General features: G+C 37.3%; 1 protein-coding gene and 1 non-coding gene across 2 annotated transcripts in view; one reads left to right on the top strand and one right to left on the bottom strand.

The window, feature by feature from the left end:
* Positions 1-2,246: 2,246 nt before the first annotated feature.
* Positions 2,247-2,383, bottom strand: LOC111758105 (small nucleolar RNA SNORA2/SNORA34 family). The gene has a single exon (XR_002792338.1). It is a non-coding gene; the product is annotated as a small nucleolar RNA SNORA2/SNORA34 family (small nucleolar RNA).
* Positions 2,384-16,907: 14,524 nt separating this feature from the next.
* Dsg1 (desmoglein 1) overlaps positions 16,908-24,068 on the top strand; it is a 34,392-nt gene continuing 27,231 nt past the window's right edge. Inside the window, exon 1 of the mRNA XM_003474101.4 lies at positions 16,908-17,368. Within this exon, the coding sequence (XP_003474149.2) occupies positions 17,324-17,368 (45 nt within the window). The 5' untranslated portion in view covers positions 16,908-17,323. The remainder of the gene's footprint in view (positions 17,369-24,068) is intronic.

The following is a 24,068-nucleotide window of genomic DNA, read 5'->3' as shown; positions in this document are numbered from 1 at the left end:
CAGCTTTATATAAATGGTTGGACCAAAGTTGGGACCCAGGCTGACACATTTCATGACTTCCCTCTATACAAGAAATTTATAACTTGATAACATCATGTAGGGTTATAGTCACAAAATCAGGTACAGTGCTATTTATGGGTAACAAGGGTTTTCATAAGTTTTTATGATCAAAATAATTTTGGTTCCATCCACTTACTTTATAATAATCTCATTTTTTACTTTCAGGATAAAATTTACAGGGGGAAACAGAATTTTTTAAAATTTTGTAGTGATGTAAACTATTTTAATGCAACAAATTGCTTTTAATAATACATTCTTTCTAGTTACTTTTAGCAAATTACAATATAGATCTTAGCATAGATCAATATAAATAGAATACTCAATGTAAACTAATATCCTAGTGTATCTACAAATGGAGTAGCAATATTAAAAGCCCCACAAAAATGATAACCTATGTGCCACTATTTAAGCAATCTTCAAATCAGAAGTATCAGCAAACTGAAGAAAGACCTACTTTTGCTCCTACGTACAAAATCAACAAACCTTGGAGCCTACATTTTGATTATTGGTCTGATATTTCAATTGCTGGCTGAAGTTTCCATTTTTTTTTCATACCTATGAAAATAATGCAACTTCTTTTGGTTCATCTCAGGAATGCCTGGGAGTATGTTTTTCAACTTACTGTCTTTTGTAAAGAAGCAACTGTAAATAAAAACAACAGTTCTACTCAAAACTGAGAATTATTTCCTCTAAAACTGCATGGAATGTGTGTGTGATCACCAAAGTACATAAAAATAACATTTGATATCCTATAGGATACAAAGCTTTACCATACCAAAAATCATCAGGGAATTCTACATTACACTAAGAACAAATTGCAATTTTTCTTAACACAATCTCAAAATTCCCTTTCTCTTAAATTTAGAAGAAATTATTCTAATGACAGATATATTTCTTTCCTAGCATCACAAAGTGTCAGAACTAGAAGCTGCCTCATCTTCTAGAAGAGAACTCTGACACTCAAGAGTTATAGCAACTTCGTTTAAGGTGTAACATTTTAAAATGAATGATAGTAAAACCTTATAAACGTCAACCACAACTTTCTCCAATATTATCAAGAAAACTCATCTGCAATATCATAAATACTGCAGTACTTTTAAAAAATTAGTTTATCTTCTTACGGTTTCTGTGTCTTAAAGTATTTGAAATGCTTTGCCTTCAAAATTAAGTTCTATGTGAGTAACATAAGTTGGTACAGAAAAATAGCAAACACAATGTGAAGTTACGTTTATAGGGAACACCTACTCAGAAAAATGAAACAAGTTTAACGAGTTCTTACTGAGACCTTCCATTAACTAGACCTATTAATTTAGCAAAATAATAGTAATACCCATATAAAGCAAATGTGGTAGCTAGTAGGATAATAAGATTACAGTGAACATAGAACAGTAGGCAAAGCCTTCCTGAATTGCACAAGTTTTCTTCCAATTCAACATGTACATGCATCATAAGCCTCAAGTGAGGTAAATGTGCTTATGGTATCACTACGGGAGGTATCACTATATATATTTAGGCAGCAAAAGGACAAATACATAGCTAGGCAGTAAAAGAAAGTCCATTCATCTTCTAGTAGGGTCTCTTAGGGTTTACTGTTTAAGTCAATTTTTTAAATTCAATTGTTATCATTTCAGAAATTTCAGGTGTGTAACTTCTAATTTCTTTTGTGTCTATATTTTCTGGACTTGTTCTGGGTGGGCTGGAGGTCTCAGACTATACACCCTGCTCCTTGGTCTTGACATTTTCCTGTGTTCCACCAAATCAGCCAATTGCTAAATCTTAGGTGTTCCAGGGGCTGAGGATTTAGCTCAGCAGCATAAGCACCTGCCTTGCAAGCAGGCAGTCGTGAGTTCGATCCTCAGTACCAATTAAAAAAAAAAAAATGAAAAAGACAAAAAAAAACACTTAGGTGTTTCCCACATTGGCTGCCTATCCCTTTGTGCAGGGGGTTGGGTGAGGAACCGGGGTCCTCCAGTCCAAGGTTCCTGGGATGGTGGAGAGGTGCAAGGCAGCTGCTCATTGATGTTCTCCTAATGGTGGCAGGACCCCAGGTGTGGCTTCCTGTCCTCAGGGATTGGGGTAGCAGGCTCACTGGGAGATGTGGGCTCCACCACTCCTGGCCTGTGGACTCACTTGAGTGTGTGGCTTGCTCTCCTCCAGGCCCACATTAGCAGGCTCACCAGGGATGAGTTGTTTTTTTTCTAATGAATTGAACATTACATTGCTGAAGCTCTGAAGTGGCCCACAGATCATAGAAAGACAGCACTTTAGGCTCCAGCTTGAAAGCAACAGCTTTAGAAAACTGCTGGCCTTGATTCAAGGCCATTATCAACTTTTTATACAATAGTTAGTAGGTACAGCAACTACTTGTAAGTGCTTCAAATATTTTTGAAATAATAAAAACCATATTGATGAATTGCTATTGGTTATAAATGCTATCTTATACCCTTTCATGTTCATAGCTTAAATGTTCTCAAATGGTTTCTATTTTTAGAGTAGGAAATTCCCCTTTTAAATATTATATACCTTATATTTATGTCTTTATATACTCCTACTGATGTTTGTCAAGAAAATATTTAAAGACTAAGGTTGTAATTAATCAATTTAATTTATAGTTTGATTTATTATATTTTATAAATAGCACACTTTTGTGAATATTTCTAAGTTTGACTATTTGGAAGTGTTTAGTAACTTTTTCATTCTAAATAATTAATGAAGGATATATAAATTTGGATCTACCAATCACTTAGTCAATAATGATAAATAAATATATCAGAGGCTTCCTGGAGTAATTAGAGCCCACTGAGTTTCCTGGTTAAAATTTGAGTTCCTCTGACCTATAGATAATAAATAATGCAAATGTAAAAACTAATACTTTCATTTTACTCCATAAAACATCAGTTCTTTTTTCTGAAGGATATCTTGGGTCCTTAGTACCTAGCATAGCATTGTACACTAAATAAGAACTCACTGTGTGACTATTTGATACATGAATAAATGATTACATCCTGCTGTTAAGATCTTTTCTGTACATAACAATGAGTGATTATTCTTAACTCAAGTGAGTATTTGCTGGGGTCTAAGGAGCAGGTGGCATCTCACCCATGCCTTAGGGTGTGGTCTTTCTTTTGCCATTTACCTCACAGGAAAGAGAGTTTCTTTTCAAAGGAAAGGAAACCCCTGAAATTCAAATTGCTTCTCCCCAAGGATCTTGGCAGATGGAAACCTTGACCCAAGCAGAGCTTTATAGGTAAGGTCTCCTCCAGTGACCAAAACAACTGTCTTCCCACACTTAGGAAGAAAGATGCAAAGATTTCACAATAGGTCATCTAGTACCCTGGAATTTTTTTTCAAGTTCCAAACTCTTGACAATAAACAAACAAACAAGACCAACCAGAAAAATGAGATCTTTAATATATTGTGCAGAGTTGATGGCAAACACATAACACACCAACACACACATATATACACCAGTACAAACACACCGTCTCCCCCTTCCCCGCTCCAGGCTATGAGCGTCCTCTAGAAAGAAGAAACATAACAGACAACACTGATAAATCATTAAGGAAACTCTTGGAAAAGAATACCTAGTATTTAAGAGTGTGGTTTTGGGGTCATGGTTGTATAAATAAAATGGATATGAAACTTTCCCATCCGTGCTGTTTCCCAACTTGTGCTGACGAGAAGTTTATCATCCTAAGAAGATGCCTCACACATGAGCCACACAGACCAACTGTTGTACACGCACCAGGAAAGTAGATCTCAGTGTTCAGGAAAATAACTCTGATGTGGGCTGGCATTAGCAAGTAGGTAATGGTGGCACAGCCACCTGCCAGGGTGTGTCCCAGGGAGGACGACAGCCCACTAGGAACACCAGGCCTGGGAGGCCCTTGACAACCCACTCTGGGGCTGGAGGAGGTTGCTCACCTGGAGCTCCCACAGGAACAAAGAAGGCAGGGCCTGTTTCAGCAAGGCCCACCCCAGGAACAGCTGCTTGCCTGGTCCTGCCTCTTCCAGCTCCAGAGGCTTTGGCTCCCCGTAACTCCAGCTCCACCTGTGTTTCCCTCCTCGCACGCTCCCCCATCGGCAGAGGCCCCCCACCTCCCACACAAACCCAGCTAAGACTATGGAGACTCATCTCACCTCTAACGCAGTTTTTTCTCTGTTTTTTCTCTTTGTTTCCACTTACAGAATTTTATACAAACTTCTGTTACAGATATTGCCATAGAACATTTTAATCCATTTTTACCTACATGGACTTTCCCCAACAAGTTGTAATAAACCACACATATCACTTATCTTCTTATAGACTCACATAACAGCACACTGCATACTTAGTAAAGAGGTTGATGCATTCTGCTTCAGGGTCAGTGGGGAAAACTCTTTCACCCCCTGGTAGCTTCCGCTGAGGATGCTCAGCCACTGGCAACCTCTCATGCCCACTTGGTGACGATCACTATCTGTGCTCTCAAGACAATGTCCCCATGATCTTCAGGACTCATAATGAAGTTTGGATTGAATGGGGCTAAGATTGCTGAAGGCAAGAGCAGAAGAGCCATTTGGCTATCCCTGCTATAGTAAAGACCATGAAAGGATACTCTAGGATTTGAAATACTGCTATCATCAAGATTAATTCCTCCCACTGACTATAAGATCATTCCTAACCATATCTTTCAAATTGATGGTACTTCCTAATTACTTCTCAGTTCCTTACTATAAATATAGTTTCTTGGTCCCTGTCTCTTGAAATGTGGATTTAATAACATAATATGTGACCTCAGAATCCACATTTTAAGTACATTTTCTAAAATAATTTTCTATGTAATTTACTAAGTGGGACATTCATTACTATCAAATTTATACTTCTATAGAAAAGTAAATATTCTTTGGTAAAAGATTTGTCAAGATCTTGCAATTAATCCTTGATATTAGTTTGAGTTAGTTCAACTTATTACTCCTCAAACTAACTTGATCCAAGATTCCTGATAGAATTAGGTATTACCACTACATGTATTCTCTTTTAATATCTCTGATGTATGTAGATTTTTCTGGGTGTTCATCACACTGGCTGTAAGTCTACAATTCTATGACTCATAATATACAAGTTTGACTGCTTGGATGTGTGCTACCAGAGGTTAGTCATCAGCATTTCATAGCGCCTGCCTGATTATATCATGGGATTTTGATGATGTTTGCAGTAGCTTGAGTTGAAAAACCCTCCCAACTACCAGACGCATGTTTTAAAACCTGGTTTCTTAATGTAACTTTTGTCATAATTGCCAAAATTAATTAGATGCTCACTGACTGCTACTTAAATTCTTGAAGTCACCAACAATAGAAAAAAAATCACACACACACATACATGCACACACACACAATCTCACTGCTTGAGTGACTTAAAGTGAAGAAGAAATGGGTGCTTCAACAAGTACAAATAATTCCCGTACTTCATTCAAGAAATAATGATGTGGAAGTAACTGTGAGACAGAGTCAAGGGACATAGTGTTAGAACTAAGGTGGAAGAATCTTAAAAGTGATATTGTAATTTAATTTAACATTTTATCTCACATATGCTGGAACCTCATGCTAAAGAAGACAGAAGGAGACATGTTTCTCAAGGACCTTTTAACTTCCCAGGACATATATGCAGGGCCACAGCACAAATCATGCCATCGTTAACACCTGTCCCCATGGCCACATCCTATACCTTATGAAATCATTCCACTTTAACCAAGTAAAATCTAATACGAAGATTTTTAGGCCACAATCTACTGTCCCTCTAGAAACCTCACTCTTTTTGTCCCATTGATTCTTATGCCAATATATACTGCATTTATCCAGAATTAATCACTTATTAGACCTAGCTTTCATTTCCTTCACTTTCCAGAAGACACCATATAATCAGATGCTTTGAGTATTCTTGCCAATACTAACCTTCATATGAGTCATGGTGCATCTGAAATTCATCAGAAAGAATCTATTTTCAGATTTGATGGCTGCCCCCTCGTATTTTTCACCCTCTCAAATCTGTCAACAAAGTTTGAAATATACATCCTTCATATTTGAAACTCCATTTGGCTTTAGTTCATATATCCATTTATTCAAAAATATTTGTTGGACAAAGTCATATGCTACGTCTCTAGAATATAATTTTGACCAAAATAACATCGTTCCATAACAGTTTGGTGATAACAGTGGAAAGTAAACAATCACACAAATAAACATAAACTTGCAAATATAGTAACTGCAAAGGAGGAGTAGTTCAGGGCTGAGAGAGCATCCTTTGGATGGAATATAGTACAAGATGAGCCTGAAAAGTTGGGTCTTCATGAGATAATTCAGGATCCTATAGCCCAGACTAAGGACAATCGTTCACCTTTATCCTCCAGGTCATTAAAAAATATTTTAAACAGGTTAATGTACTCAACCTTTCTCTTCAAAATAATTGCTGACCTCTGACATACTCAGACTGTGAGCTGGCCAGAAGGGGCAGAGCCCTGCAACAGTGATAGTAGAGAGGGACGATAATTACTTGGGTGGGCAGAGGTGTTCAAGATGGAGAAAAAATAATGAAGCTGAGAGACATTTTAAACGTCAAATCCGTAGATCTTTGTAATGGAAAAATAAGAGACAGACTTAGATAATAGTCTTGGGTTTCTGTCTCACACGATTAGAAGATAGCTGGTCTTACTGTCTGGGAAGTGTACTCTGGTAAAGATGAAAGCTTGAGTTTTCAGTACATTGACTTTAAATTGCATTTTGAAACTTCCAAAGAAATACCAAGTAAGAATTTAGATGGCATGTTCAAAGTTTGGAGAAAATACAATCTCTAAGTGACTAAATCTATCAATACTATTATTGCATGACATCACTCCAGAAGAAACTACAGAAAAGAAATAAGGTAGAGAATAAAGTTTTATAAGACAAGTACATTGAACAGATAGTTAAAGAAGAACATGGCAGCAAAGAAATAGAAAAGTAAGAACCAGAAAGTGGGGAAGAAAATCAAGAAAATGTTTGTGCTCTCCTGAGTTTTCTCCTGTCTTTAGGACTATTCGGGAAACTTTTAATCTTGAAGCTCTGCCTTTGATTTAAGTCACACAGGCTGGAACTGGTTTTATCACTTGTTTGCCACTTCTGCTTCATTTTTAAAAGCAAAAGTAATCATGAAAGTTTATCCTTCAGTACTTTTATACCATTTTCTTTATTCTTTCTACAAATGATTTCCTCCATTAGTGCAATTTGATTAACACCTTTAAACTGACAACTGTTATATACATGTCTCTAATATTCCTTTCTTTGTCATCAGATGAACGCTTAACACTATCTAATCTGTTGGCCAGTACTATTATCTATAACACAATAATGTGACAAGTATGAAGCTTAAAACGTTGTCATTTCTTATAACAAAATAAAGGCCTACTATTGCTAAACTATAGAAGCAGATCAGGAGGATTTAAATTAAATATGTAAGTACTTGTCTTATAGACTTATGTGAATATTTCTAGACATTTTCCATGCATATATAAAAATATGCACACACAAAATATTTTTACTTTTATACAAAAGTGTTTAATGTTGTGCACATTAGTTTGGTTTTCACACATACTACAGTTTGTATTTCTCTATCAGCATATAGAAATACATCATTTTTTATTCCCCTATACAAATTACCCCAGTTTAGTTAGCCAGTTCTGTTCAGCTGGACATCTGGAATGTTATCAACCTTTCACTCTTACAATAGTAACCCAAAGAACATCCTCGCATGTAATTTTTCATCTATATATATTTTAATCAGTATATCTTGGATTAAATTCAAAACATAGAAAATGTTGTATCGAAGGGTGTGTCCATTCAAACTTTTATTACCTATCACCAAATTGCTATTCCAAAATACTGTATCAACTTACACTTCCAAAGAGATGATTGCTTGTTTTCCAACTTTCTCTCCAATAAGCATTATCTAATATTTCTGTTATCAAATGCCAATCTGGCGGTGAAACATGTTTTGCTTGCTTTGTGGTTGCTCCTGAGGTTGCTCAGGGATTTTTGAGGTTGCTCCTGAGGCTGACCATGGTTTTTATCTACTAGCCATTTTGTTGTTATTTTTAAATGATCAACCTATCCATGCCTTTTGCCTCTTTTTGGATCACCAACTTTATAGATTTAAAAGAGCTCATTGTATATTATAAAGTAGACTGTTATTTGTTTCACAAGTAAGAAATATTTTTCTAGTTTACCTTTTTTTTTTTTTTTTTGCTTATACTTACTTACCATGTATGTCTTCATTTTTATGTTGATGAAATTTATCAATCCTTAGGCCAGGTGTGGTGGTACATATTTGTAGTCCCAGAACTTGGAAAGCTGAGGCAGGAGGATTGGCAAGAGTTCAAGGCTGTGCGGTGAGTTCAAAGTCAGCCAAAACTTTAGCAAGACCCTGTCTCAAAAAAATTAAAATAAAATGTATCAATTCTTTTAATTTTCAAGTTCTAGATTTAGTAGATATTTCTTACTTCAAGATATTTAAAATTTTGACTAAGTTATTTTCTTCTACAATGGATTTCCTTTTAATGGGTTAAATATTTTATCCACAGGATTTTTTAATATAAGGAATAGGTTAATTTTGTTCTAAGTGTCTAACTATAATGTGTCAACATCATCTTTTGAATTATGTTATTTTTCTCAGTGATTTATAAAGCCATTTTCTTTCTAGACTTGAGATCTTTTCTGAACATATACATTAAATCTATTCCCGAAATCCTAGTTCTATTTCATTGTCTTTTAAAGTTAGTTTCCAATTCCAAATTGTCTTAATTATTACAATATTCTAATGGTTAGCACATCATTAGGTTTGAGTTCACTCATTATGTGCTTTTCCAGACATTTCATTTCTATTCTTGATTATATGTCATTCCATATGAGATATGAAATAACTTTCTCAAATTTCATGCCAAAAAATTTTGTATGTCTGTATGATATTACATCTTCTTGTATAAAAACAAGGTATCTCGCTCTCTATTACTCATGTCTTCTGTATGTTCCTAAGGAAAATTTTACATTTTTTCATGCAGGCTCTACATATTTCTTCTCAATTTCTTTATTGGCTACTTTACAGTTATAGTTACAACTTTAAGGAGGTTATTTTTCTTCATTCTCCTCATTTACTAGAAATTATTTAGACTACTGAATTGTGCTTATTAATTGAGCACTTAGCTGCCTGAAAATTTTTAGGTTGTTTTCAATAATAAATTTGATTCTCTTAGAATTTTCATGTAGAAAAATATATGATCTCTAAATAACCACAATTTTGACTCCTTATAACACTTTTTCGATGGCATTATTTCCAGAAAATACTGAGTCATACAGAAGTGAGTTTTTTTTCCTCACTCCAATAAGAATGTGTTTATCTCTTTAGTGCCAAGTATGATACAGACTTTTGTATGATACAAAAATTTTATTACATTAGTAGCCATTGAGTTTATTTGTACTTCAATCTTTCATTTAAAGACAGATGATACTGACAGGGATGAAGGACACACCTCAGCGGCAGAATGCTTGCCTAATTTGCTCACTGCTCTGAGTTCAATTCTCAGCACCACCAACAAAAAGACAAACAAACAAATGATGAATTATTTCAAGCTTTTTAAAATACTTATGTAATTTATTCTTTAATTTGAGTTGTTACAATGGTTAACTACTATAATAGATTTTGGTATCATTAAACTACCTTACATTTTGCAAGAGGATTCCAATTGGTCATGACTTATCCTTTTAATGTGCCCCCTCCCTAAAATATGTCAATATATTATTTCAAACTCCAGCAATTATACTAGTGACTATAATCATATCATCCAGTTCATTGTGATGCAGTTCGATGTTTTTGCTGTTTGTTTTCAGGATCATATTTTTAATACCATAATGTAATACCATAATGATCAAAGATATAAATTATTCTCTTTGAACACATGCTGCTATTTTACTGGATTCAGAAATGCTCACCAGGAATTTGCCTTCACCATGGATTGCAACTTACATTGATTCTCTTTAAAAAATTTTGTCTTGAAATTATTTTATCAGTAATGTATAATATTTCTTCTGCATTTTATTTTGTGCATATTTGATGCTAAAAATGTTTAGAAAATGAATAATAAATCCATAATACATTCTAGTATGTAAAATTCTTAAAGTCAAAATTGATAATTTTCCTACAAAACAATATTTTCTGCTACAGAATGTACCATGATCCAACCACAGGTACACATTGCGGTTAGGTTTCATGTTTCTTTATTCTCTTTTAATCCAGTACTGTCCCCTACTATATTTTGCGTATCAGAACTTTGACATTTTAGAAAACTCTAGGTAATTTTTAATAGAATGTTCCAGAACAGATTTTTCTGGTTGCTTTTTCATTTGAAGGTTCAGGTTAAATATTTTGGGAAAGAATAGCTTCTGTGTACCATTGTATAGCTTCCCTTGCATAATGAAAAGAGGTGCATACTGTCAGTTTACCCTATTAGGGAGAGTGGTATTAATAGTTGATAAAATACTGTAACACTTTGAGCCCATGTAAATTTCTGGTTTCCCCACAAAACTTCATTCAACACTATGAACACTCATTGATGGTCTTTAACTGAATCAGTCATTATGTGGCAGGATGCAGTACCAAAACTTTCTACTTCTATTTTTCTCTATATTTATTAGGTGCAGTCTTCTCTAAAGAAGACAAAACATGCATTTGTTTTCATTCAATGTTTCGTAACTTGTTAACATCATTATTCTTTGTTCTACTTTTTGCCTCAGAGACAATAAAGGTATGATCAAGTAGCAAGTCTCAATTATAGTGTTTAGAGATAAAGCGACATGATGTTCCAACTCACTTTCAATTATTCCACAGAAACAAAACTAATTTAAAATATACATAGAGAGATATGGCTAATGTGGCTAAATGCTAATATGGTAAACCTGGTGATGTTTTGAATTTATTAAGTAGAAAAGGAAGAAAATAAAACATGAGCAAACTAAATGCCAAAAATGTCTATGAAAAGCTCCATTCTCTTCCCTTTGCACTTAAGTGTAAAAGAGTTTCCCCTAAACTCACATTATCTTATGTTTTCCTCCATGCCCACTGCATCTGCCGTCTGTCCTGTTTTTACCGTATCATGCATCTGTCACACTTCCCTTCCCACCAAAATCATATTTGCCAGGTTCACTACCTAAGCTCTCACGGTTGCCTCTAAGTACACCTTTCTTTCTCTAATGTTTCTCTTCTGTTTATCACAGGGCTTCAAGAACAAGCCACATAGCACAACTTTGACAAGGAGGGTACCTTGCTCGAAAGCCCATAGTGACTCTTCATCTGCCATCGAATACTGAAAGTGCTCCATGTTCTGGCCCTGTTGTATGTCCCTTGACCCATCAACCCTGCTGTCTCTCACAAACATTACTCTCATATTTTGCATGGCTCCCTTTGGTGCTGGCAAAACATGTATTTTTTTTTTTTTCTGTCTCCTTTCCCACCTGCATCTCCATTTGTTGCAAATGTAGTCATTCTAAAAATTTCAAAATCTACCTTCTGTGAAGAGTTCACCAATCCTCTGAATAAGAAAATTATTTTCCTTTTGTAGGACTCATAAAACACAACAGGGCTTTCTTGCAGCGCATACAGCAGTGTGCTATGTGATAGAGATGAGTCCCATCACCTTTTGACATCCAGGCAAGATCCCAGCCTTCTCAAAGACCGGAATTTCTATTACCCATTTTTGTCTCTCTCAGCAACCATCACAATGCCTAGTAGGGTTCAAGAAATATTGAAAGGACTAATCACTTAAAACCACAAGCAACAATGATTTCTAAAAATGGTGGAGGAACCTGTCCACTTTCCAATGGACTATCTACATGCCCCTACATGGAAAATATTCTGAACAAATCTCAGTTACTGCTGGACCACATTGACATCAATCCTGTCAAAAACAGGGTACTCACAAATGAAAGGCAAGTTAGGCATGCTGGCACACACCTGTAATCCTAGCACTCTAGAAGGCCGAGGCAGGAAGAGCTCAAGTTTGAGACCACCCTGGTGAACTTAGCAATGTAGAGATACCTTGCCTAAAAAGAAGAAATGAGAAATGGGTTGTTGATGCAGCTCAGTAACAACAACAACAACAACAACAAAGCCCTGTGTTCAATCCCAAGCAGAGAAGAATGCTGTGGAGGCAGACAGGGGGAGAGAAAGAAAAAGAAAGCAAATTAATGGCAAAATTTGTTAAGACTGTGGAAGCTGATGGAGTTCATTTTCACCACACCCAGTAAATAACTTGCAAACATAAATTTGTCATCAAAGAATTGCAATACTAAAACATTTGGAACTGGGAGGATATATTGCACTTTCTTCAGAGGAGCTGTTTTTAAGGTAAAAAACTTTTCAGAACTGTTCTGGAAAGGGAATACAAAATGGATAAAAAAAAAAAAACTTGCAGCAAAAAGTGCAATTAGAATTATAGCACAGCAGTGCAAGCTAAAGGAACCCTGAAGATGATCAACACTAGCAGAAAAAAAGGTGCAAAAGCCAAGTTGAGACAAAAGAAGATGCAAAATGTAAAGTATAAAATGAAGAACTGAGTTAAAGAGAAAGGAAGAAACCAAGCATGTTAGCAATCAGGTCTATTTTATCAAAAATTATACCAAGCAGAACAGGAGATTTCTCGGGTGCTGCTTCCCACAAAACTGGGCCAGGGTCTCCCAAAACATCTTACACATACTTCGCTTTAGCAAGTTGGAAAAAGAAAAAAACCCCGCTGCCTCATCTCGGCTATGCTGGAGCCACTTTACAGTAAGGACCACTCTGTGCCCATGTCCCTAACCCCAGAACCTGGTATAGCTCCAGGCACACAGTAAGCTAAAGGAAAGCGCCGTGGAACTGAACCCATGCAGGAAGAAGAGAGACTGAACTTGCGCACGGAATTCAAATACCACGCCGGGGCAGGAGCAAACACAGAGGGTGTGAGGAGCGCAGGCTTTCAGCTGCATGTCATAATACTTCCGCTCTGTGGCGGCAATGGAGCAACCTGGCAGGCAGAGAATTCTGGGTACTGGACACCACCTCGCACAGTGATGAACACAGTGTGCGAGGATGCTTAATCAGAATCATCAGTTTTTATTCTGCGACAGCTCAAGCAATAATACCTCATGCTGGTTTCCATTCCTACTTTATTAAAAGTATATAAGTTTTAAGGAAGTGTAAGGTTTTCAAAATCATTTAAGATATTTCTCTGCTCATAAGTGTTCCTTGTACATAAATACATAAACATGCGATGCTATGGAATGATCATCCAAAAACTTACTTTAAAAATTAAGATTTTTCTTAGATCTCATTTAACAGAAAGGAAGAAATACCGTTGGCTAGGCATTATAAAGTCTTCAAACTAAAAACACAATTTGATTATAAAAACATCATTTCATCATTAATTTCTTTAACCCTTTAAAGTCTAGTGTGCCAGCTTCAGAACACCCATGACAACAGCACATTAAAACTGTTCCTTCGAATTCTTGTTCCTTTGAATTTTTCTAGGTAACATACATGAATTTCATGCAAAAATTCAAAAAATTGCAATCTTCAGCATTAATATTTCTGGTTACTTGCAGTCATCACAACTTTGATTCACATCTTTCAGAACAATGTGGTGGGGATTTCCTAAAAAGTCACCTAATCTCCTAATGAGTTCTGTTTTGCACTACAGCCTACAATCTATTATCCAGTCCAGGGGCAGATGACAGTCCTCTGTAAAGAGCCTCATAAGGACTTACTTTAAGCTTTGCAGGCCACACAATGTTTGTCACACTATTCAGCTCTGGTTTTATAGCCACAGACAACATACAAGCATATGAGTACATTGTGTTTCAATTTTAAAAAGTAAAACAAAACAAAAACCAGACAGTAAGCCAGACTTGGGCCATGGCCATAATTTTAAAATTCTTACTTTAGTCCATTATCTTTATTTTATTATCAAATTTTCCAACAAAAACAAACAGAGAGCAACATACACTAGCATTTAGACTTAAGAGTTCTTAACACTTTGCTATATTGATTTCCTTTATTGTACTGCTGAATCACCATAACAAAAAGTTTGTGTTGTGGTGAGATTTAGTCCCTACATAATTAAGCAAATATTTCTAAAAATGACATAATAAAGTTTATAGCACTTGTCCTATCCTTAATATACTTACCTCGATTTATTTTCCATTTTTAAGATTTATTTGCCTCTTTCATATATTTTTAGAAACAATTGATAGGACTAATTAGAATAATTTTGACATATATATGAAGCCAGAGTTTCACATATAAGATAAAACCATGTATTCCAAAAGGTTTCTGCAAAGTATGAGTCCATATTATGAGTATCCCACAATGATGTTGATTACAACAGTCAGTTCCTTTAATTAGGCTTAAAAAATTCTAGGTCAGTAAAATTTTTCACTGTTTTCTACATTCAAAAAAAAATGTTGCAGCTTTTCTAGCTAGAAACAAATTTGGAAATGCAAAGTCTGGATTGACATTCTAGAGTTGGCAGTGCCTTAACAGAGAGAGGAAAATCTTCTCAGGAGAATTTTGATCATGCTGGAAACCTTGTCAGCTAACTAGGGAAATTCCAACAGAAAAATGACCCCAGATTTCATCAGATCTCCACCAAATAACAACCGTTGGTGGGGCGGAGTGGTATACATCCTAACCAATGCTGAGAACAGAGACAGGAAATGGCTGCGTGGAGGCCACACTAAAATAGCGGCAAGGGTGGCCTATTGTGCCACAGTGCGGTGTGAGCTCAGAGACCAGCCAACTGCAAGACAAAACTGAAAAAATGTGAGTAAGACGTGTGGGTTCGTGTGGCCGGGGTCTTGAAGTATTTTAACGCACAGGTAGGGAAGAGGGTCAGTAAGGAGTCTGAAAAAACAAATGGAGTCCACTGAGATAAGAGGATTACACAAAGACAAGGATTTCCAAAGCTGTTCATTAGAAACTGGCCCGAAGGTAGCGTTAAGAAAAGAAATAAAGTAGATTCAGGTAAATGGAGTTGCAGTTTCAAAAATCAGAGGCAACTGAGTAAGACAGACAATAACAAAAGCAATGATGTTTCCACCTCTCTGAACTGGCCATCGGGGAGCCACTGGCCACATATACTTATTTAAATGGATGTTAACTCAACAAAAGTTAAAAGTTCAGTTCCTCCGCCTTATTAGTTGTAAGTCAGATGCTCAGGAGTCACATGTGGCCGGGGTTACCATCTTGGACGGCACAGATGGAGACTAGGGGTTGCACAGAGTTTTCTACTGGACAGCCCTGTGCCTAGGACTCCAAAATGAGTAAGAAGAAGAATGACAGGGGAAGAGAAAAAGAAAGGATAGTGTTTGGTGATTTCCCTCTCTCGCTGTGCTTAATGTCCCTGGCTACCACGTGACCATCAGGACTGCCACAGCATGGCAGTGTTGGGATTCTACCACGCACCCTCTCCAGAAAGCTGCCCTGCAGATCTCTCTAGCTGGTTGGCATTACTGGAGCAGGGCATTAAGTTAGGGGTAGGGTGAGGGTTGGGCTTCAGGAAGGGTAATTCAGTGGGTGAAGAGAACCCAGGTGCAACCACAGGACCATGGCCAGAATCCAAGGAGGGTAGAGCACTCACTTGCCACTAGAAGGCCACGAGAGTAGACTCTCCTGTCACTCATGTTCAGATGATCCTTCTACTCATGTACGGCTCGGCCTAAGTCATAGGTCCACGCTCACATTCTGTTTTACTTGACTAATGAGAAACTTGCCTATCTCCTTTTCTTTTGTTTATTTGCATAAATCAACCCTTATAATTTTTATTCGTTGCAAGCAAACCCAGGCAGCCTTCTGCTCTACCCTGCGAGACATGACATTTCAAACCCCTGTCATCCTTCACCACATCTGCCGTAAAACAGCATCCTGCAGTCGGCCTGACCCTCAGAGCCACTTTCTCCCTTTCTGGGACACTTTCAGCACCCTTTGACCATGGTCAACATCTCACCAGTTAGCTCTGTTGTTCCAGACTGGCGTTTCCAACTGTGCAGGCATCCAGCACCTATAGGCTTTCTGCTACTCATAATGTTCGTGTCGCCAGGTGAGGGGAAGACACGCCAACAATACGTGTAAGGGTCACTGTTCTCAGAAGCCTCGGGGCTACACGCAGCCTTCCATGTGCATGTGTGGGCAGCCTCTTCCTCCGCGCGCTCCCTATGTTCTAATTGGCTCACTATGTGGATTCTTGGCTCTGTGCTTGGGAATCAGCGCTGACTTTTAACCCACCTCACCTGAAGAGCAGCTTTCAGAGACTCCATTAATATTTCAGGTGCTGCACGTCATTTGTAAAATCGTTAGCAGGGTTTCATTGGTGGTTTTAACTGCTTACTTTGGATCTACTCTAGTGATTAAATATTCTTTGTGTGACCAAGTTGGAAAAGGATGGGAGTTCTTTTTAAAGGAGAAAATAATTGAGGAGAGAAAATATTCATTTAGGGAGAAAATGGAGACTTCTGTGAGAGTCAGGCTAGTCACTTAGAGGGAATTCTGACTTATGTAGAAGAATAATTATAAGAACAATAGACTTGCTTGAGTGAATTCAGCTTTCAAAAAAAAAAAAAACTCCTCAATCTCAACATTAGCAAATTTTTTGTCTCTTAGAAAATAACAAGATCCTTCCTAACATCTACTAAAATAGAAATCTTATAATTTTCTGTCATGTTTTGAAGATTTGGCTTGAACTTGAGCCAGATTATCTTCTGAATTACATGAGCACCCAAACTCTCCCTCCCTTTTTAACATGTGAAGAGTTACACAACTCGTAAATAAAGCTCAGTATGAGAAGCCCCTGTAAATTGCATAACTGTATTTTGGTCAGTTGAAGTGCCTGCCACTGAAAACCTTCAGCAGAGCCGTGAATCTTCCTCAGCCCATGGAAAGCTGCTTTCAGCTGGAAGAAGGGTGTGTCCCTGAGCTTTTACCTGGGAGCAATGATGATCTTGTCAAGCATTTCAGGGAGACCAGCCCAAGTTTTTAGGGTGGGGATCCAGACTGGTTATACGTACCTCAGTCCTTCTCTCAGAGGAAGGCAGAAACACCTCAAAGCCTGCAAGTAAGAACATCTACTGGGAAATCATTTTAATCAGACGCCAACTGAGTGGGAGAAAAGAAAAAGAACCAAGAAGAACAAACAAAGCTCCCTTAGTCTTGGATGTCAGGGACGCCACCACGGCGATGGAGTGGCAACCCTTCACAGCAGCTGCCCTGCTCCTCTGCCTGGTAAGTGGACCCTGCGGGGGATTCCTGCAGACTCAGCCTCATCCAAGCAAGTGAGAACTTTGTAGACAATGTTATTTAGTGGTACTTCTAACCTAAACCCATTAAAAGTTTATGCTAATGACCAGGTGATTTTATGAAGTAGATTTTTAAATAGTGTTTCTCGCGTTAATTGAAGACTCCAGATCATATTAACCACATCCGTGCCACTCACCATATCATAAACCTGACATCGAAGTTGCTGCTAAGTCATGCTGAGAAAATATTAAACCGGGGACATTTCTCTCACTCTTTAGCTACCTATTTCAGATGCTCATGTGCAGGTAGACTTTTATACTAAATGTTACAACTGTGTCCCGATACTCAATTTAAGCCCTTTGCTATTCTTTTGGTATCTTCAGTAGCAGGGTCACTATAATTACTAAAAGATGAAAACAGGATCCATGTAAATTAAAATCAGCAATCTGTGAATGTCTCGACACTCTGAGCGATCTCACTATTTTAGTGCTGTAGAGTCCCTGCTACTAATAACAAAAGCCTCAGGTTGCAGAATGATAATTTGATTTAAAATAATATTTTTATTTAAAAAATGACAATATAGGAGATTTATAAATAACACAGTCAGGAGAGAAATGGTGGCAATTAAGGAATAAACATAGCCATCACTGTCAGTAAATGACTGGAAAGTCAGTGGTCACTTTATTAGGACAGGTTTACAGTTGGTGGTCAGACAGTGTAGCAAAATGCTTACTAATGTCCTCTTTCATGTTACCAGTTTTCTCAGAGGTGACAAATATAAAGAGCAATATCCATATTTTATATCAATTTCACATTTGGCAAAAAGGTTAAAGTCAGAGTCTCTCTCACAGTAAAGTTCATGTAACCCAGAGAAGTTTGTGCCAGGTAAATGCCAAGTAAACGTGGTGTATATCTGTCTCTACTTGCTTGAGTTCTGAGCTGGAATGTTGGGTCTGTATAACAAGGTAGGTCTTTCATTCGTGGTATGATTAACGGAGAGGGATCAAAACCATTTACTAATGAGCATCAGTACCATGATGGCTTTAGTTCTAATCTTGCCTTCTATGCTTACTCTATTCCGTGGACATTTTGGTAGTCTTATAAGATTAGTTGATGTCATAACTTGAGTCATGGCAGGGATCAGTGAGCATCATACAATATGTGACCCATAGGAACATTGTGTATTACCATACAATAGAGTACTTTAATTTTTATTTTAGTTAATACTTTATTTTAATACTTTTGAATACTTTATTTATAATTTTGATTCCTTGAAGATGATTGTCTAGTTTCAATTTATGAAAGTTCTGTCAAATACTTGTATACTAAATTTCACTGAATCTATATTTGATTTATTTCCTAATTTACATGATTATTTCTGATGAATTACACCCTATAAAACTCCTTTAAACAGCTACTTTCTAATTAGTCGTTTTTCAATAAAATCTATCACTTTACCAAAATCACGTATTCTCACAGTGCTTTCTGTTTTTGGAAAGAGTGTTCTGCGTACTTGTATTTGATTTTCTAATCTAGGATACCTTTTTTATTTGTTTGTGGACTGATTTTAGAAGAACAGGGAGTGTTTGACCGTATTTTATTTTTCTGTGGAATTAACTGCAAGTTTCTAATATGGCTTGTGAAAATTATTCCTTTAAAAAATATAATGAACTTAGAAGTTTTATTTTCACATTGATATCATAAATTTTTGTAAAATGTTACAAGAATTTATTTTTTATTTTTACTGTAGATTCTACCAGGCAGTTTTGGTGGCTGTCCTTTGGAGTTAAATATCTATGTTTTGTTTGAAAATATTTTTCCCTAAAGACACCTATGACTGCAGCAAACTCTTACAATTTTCTTTCTTCTACTCTTAGTATGAATGTTTGCTTTTATTAAAAAAAAAAGAAGAAAGAAAGAGAAAATGTTCTTCTTTCTATATTTGATTTATTTCCTAATTTACATGATTATTTCTGGTGAGTTACACCCTAAAAAACTCCTTTAAACAGCTACTTTCTAATTAGTCATTTTTCAATAAAATCTATCACTTTACCAAAATCACGTATTCTCACAGTACTTTCTGTTTTTGGAAAGAGTGTTCTGGGTAAAATAAAAATAAATCAAATATAGAAGAAATTGTATTCTTCTCTGCTCAAAGTGGATAAATAAAAGTTCATGTTAGGAATATAGTTGAAAAACTCATAGGAGCTTTAAGGCAAAGCATGTGAGAACAGGGTAACTACTGCTCACAGCATATTGTGAGATCTGCTTAAATATGTCAAAGCTTTATACCTGGTTCAGAGTAAGAGTTAGATCAGAAACATGAAGTGGAGGAGTTGGATGCGATGGCAAATACCTAACTTATCAATCTGGAGCCTGAGACAGGAGGTTCAAGCCCAGCCTAGGTAATTTAGCAAGACCTTGTCTCAAAATAAAAAGTCCTCTGGATGTAGCTCAGTGGTAAAGTTCCCTGGGTTTAATCCTCAGTACAGCAAGTGAAAGAAAACAAAACAGAAACAAAAAGCAGAGTTACTCCTAAAGAGGCCAAGATTGCCACATGAACACTGGCATTTCTCAGACAAGTCTTCTGCAGAGACAATAACTCACACCTGCTGTAACACTGCAAGACTAAACCAATCAATCTTTCTTTCTTTCTTTCTTTCTTTCTTTCTTTCTTTCTTTCTTTCTTTCTTTCTTTCTTTCTGTCTGTCTGTCTGTCTTTCTTTCTGCCTTTCTAAATGTCAACGTATAAAGTATAAAGTGTGTGTGGGGGGATAGGTTAGACCGGATTTTCTTTTCACCAGAGAATGTTACCTGTGCACCAACTGTAAGAACTCTGTGTGGAAGGTTATAATAATGGCAAAATGAAGGCCATGGTCACTGTGGGAAAGCAAAACAGAACCAGTAGAATTTCTAGAGTTCTAATGATTTCTGAAAATTACTTCCAATGTTGCCAAGTCCAATTACTCTATAAACATGTATATATTCTGAAATACGCCTGTTTTTTCAGTACAGAGTCAATCTAGGCCCTTTGGACTGAGCTACATCCCCAAACCTTCTTTATTTTATTTTTTTCTCTTTTTGAGAGAGGTCTCACTAAGTTGCTAAATTGCCCAGGCTAGACATGAATTTGCAGCCCGCCTGCCTCTGCCTCCTGGAGTGCTGGGATTATACATGTGCTCCACCAGTGCTGGGCAGGTGAGCTCTTTTTCTATAAAGGCAAACTGCTCAAGCTCAAAGAACAGATAAAACTATTTTTATCTGATAGCACAAATGATCTGATTTTTTCATTTTCTCCTACTACTTTCTACTTTTTCTACAAGTTAATACTTTTAATTTTAAAAAAACCCTCTACCTGATTAACAAAACTCTATAATTTGAACTTGATTGAAACTCTGTTATGAGCAGTTTTTCAAGTATTTCAGGCTAAAATGCCCTGAAAAATAATGTTTATTTTCTTATTGTCCATCAGTTCATTTGAACCAGACATTTTAAGTTCGCTTCACAGCGTTCACTGCCTGCTAAATCAAAAGAACCCTGGTACAGACCAAAGAGAAGACCACCCAGAGACGAGTCTATGCTTTCTTATGCACATGTTATAGTGATATGCAATACAGACATTAGTATTTCAGCAAAGTATTTTTTAGAACATGGAAATAGGATTTTTATCCCCCTATTTATGAAACTTACAAACTATAATCAAAATCATTTCCATTTACATGGTATTTTAAAGTTCTATTATTTTCAAGGCAGATTTGGGGTCAGTGGCTTCTTTTACCTTCACAAACATAGGGAATATAAATTCCTCACCACTTAATTGACTGGAGTTGCACACAGTATAAACTTCTGCCAGCCATAGAGTTTAAATAGTAACAGGAAAGTCTCCACTCCGCGTTCACCAGAGCCCTGCCGAGGAGAAGCCCTGTGTCCTGACAGGAACCGTCTCACCGAGGAGGAGGAAGCCTGCTCTGTGAGGCGTTGTACTCATTTCTTTTGCTGCCTCAGCTGAGCAACGCCCTGCCCGAGCCCTGGGTCATGCCACCCTGGCAAGTTGTGCTTGGCACTCAGACTTCTTTAATGACTTAGACAGGTCAGATAGTTCTAAACGTTATTGGCAGCTGATCTGTGCTCTGTATTGGTCTACAAGAGCACAGCGCAGCCTCTTACACTTGTTTAAGGAGAAACCGTATCTCCCCAAATTAATAGCTGCCCATTGCTTACAAAACTACTTGACTGGAAGTTATTTGAAGGCAGGGTCTGTGTCTGATTCATCTTTGGGTCCGCATAGCACCTTGCATCGGGCAAGATTGCTCAACAAGTCTCTAATCAGCAGGAATCAGTAGGGAATTTGGGCATGGTTTATATTTCTCTTCCCATACACACTCCTAAAAATTGTCAAGGCGTTAACATGGAAATAATCACGTCAGATTTTCTTAACACTTTTGTAATATAGTACTGCATTTACTGGACATTTCCTCTAAAACTCACCATAGTATTTTTAGAGTTGGCCCTTCAAAAAATCTTAATGAGATCCTGGATCTGTGTAATATATAAACAATATGGATTTATCAAATCAATGAATAAATATGAGAAATCAGGCCACTGGATTATTGCCATCCCAGACTGATAGCTTATGTCAGAGCAGTAGGAAAGAAAGACAATAGAGAAAGTTTAAGGAAAAAAAAAGTTGTATTTTACTTTTGTTGTAAGTGCATCCTTGTGACTTATATAACAGTTAACAAGTACGTTGGAATTTAATATTTAGCAAATCGTGACTACTTCACATATTAGATCAAATAGATTTTCCACATATAAATTACTCCCACCAGTATATTTTTATTATAAACAAAATAAACCCCAATATTGAAAATTGCTAGAATTAACTGCAATCAGTGAATCGCTAAATTAGCACTCACTTTTGCATCCTCGGGCTTTAATAAAATAAATAAATGGATCGGCTCTTAAATTGAGTTGAGAGGAAGAAATCTTTGAAGATTCACTTCAGGTGAGTTATTCACTGCTTCACAGAATTCCAGGTTGACCAAGGGTTTTGGTGTCATATACAGATGAGGAAACTGAGGTGCAGATTGGCCAAGTGGCTGCCCCAGTGCCCGAAGTCAGTAGGCAAAAGAGGTGATACGCATTGGGCTTCACTGCCTCCTACTCTTCACTAGGAAAACCTCCACTGCAGCCTCCCTAGCACATTGTTTCTGAACTCAAACCACTCCCCCGTCAGAAAATGGCCTCACCCTTACTGTAGCAGGAGGATCCAGGTCACTCAGAACAATGTCCTTCAACTTTCTTTCCCAACCAGTGTCCTGTAATCTCCTCCCTTTGCTTGTTCTTTGCTCTCTTTCAAGTCCTTTCATTTCTTCCTTTTCCCTCTGCTTCTCCCATCAGCACCTCTACTATCTTCTTTTTGAATCTCTTTCCTTTCAATCAAAATAGTCAACTTTCAAAAATCAACAGATCTTCCTCTTTCACAAAATTTCCTTAATACCCGCTTCTAATCCTGTCCTTCTGTGTTTCTGTTTCCTTTCATCATCAGTTTCTTGAAGATGACACTCTTTGCCCCTCTTTTTATTCTCTAATCCTTTTCAGGAAATGCTTCGTCCATCTTCATCTAGTCCCCCCCCCACCCCCTGCTGTGGCTTCTGTCTTTGTTATATGTATTTCCTGTCCTACAAATGTAGGAATTCCTGAGCTGTGGCCGTCAGCCGCAGGCTGTTTCTTTGCTACCATCCCCTGCTTTAGGAACTTTACGTTTTCCGTGGTTTCCACCCCTAGTAGCCTTCCCTGAGCAGATGTATCTCAAATCCACATGCTTGTTTCCGACGGCTTAGTTTCTCTCCGGCATTTCTTCAGCATCTAGAATTCAATGTGCTCTAATCTAAATACAGCCACTGCCTTGTTCCAAAGCAGTCATCACCTGAGATTTCCTTTCCCTCCTGACGGCCTCACCCTGTTTAGTGTTAACTCCTGTTCGGTCACCCATCCAGTGTCACCCTTGGGCTTTCCCGTGGTTCCCATAGCCTGTGCTTTGGTTTAACTCCTTCTCACCTCCAGCTTGACTTGATACAGAAGACTTGATACTCTCAGCCTATAATCACTGCTTCTTCCCACCACTCCTACCAACCACTGTCCAAGCAATCTTTTAAACCCACAATTTTCACATGCCTTTCCTATGATCACAATACTTCAGTGTCGTCCTACGGCACACAAGGATTTGGTGCCTGAACTGAAAGCGACTTTGTATATGTTAGTCTAATCCATGTTACAATGGAGCAAACCAAGGCTCAGAGAATTCAGAAAACATGTTAAAAGTTTTCTTATTCTACCCTGTAACCTTTTAATTTCATTTCACATTTGAAGGTTTGTGTCTGAGTTTGCTCTGGATCCTGAGCAAAAGAAAATAAGCTTAGGTCAACTAGCCACATGTTTAAGCAGATGAGGCAGTTTTTTAATTACTCATCCAACTGAGAGTCTGACATTATGGTGAAACCTACTTGGTCTCTTGCCTAAATCTCCTCTCACGGGAAAAAGAATGACCCAGCTTCGTAAAGTCTGAAAGACTTCTTAGTCATCTGGCCTAGTGATCCAAAGCCAACAGCAGGTACTGACACCTCACTGCAGGAAGAGAAGTGCACAAGTAACAGATGTATAGGGTGCTATGAAAACATGACTT

Source organism: Cavia porcellus, unplaced genomic scaffold, assembly GCF_034190915.1.
Source record: "Cavia porcellus strain 051 isolate PalLab524CR breed Dunkin Hartley unplaced genomic scaffold, mCavPor4.1 scaffold_20, whole genome shotgun sequence".
Lineage (NCBI taxonomy): Eukaryota > Metazoa > Chordata > Mammalia > Rodentia > Caviidae > Cavia > Cavia porcellus.
Note: the sequence above shows the minus strand (reverse complement) of the source record. Positions and strands in the feature narration are given on the sequence as shown.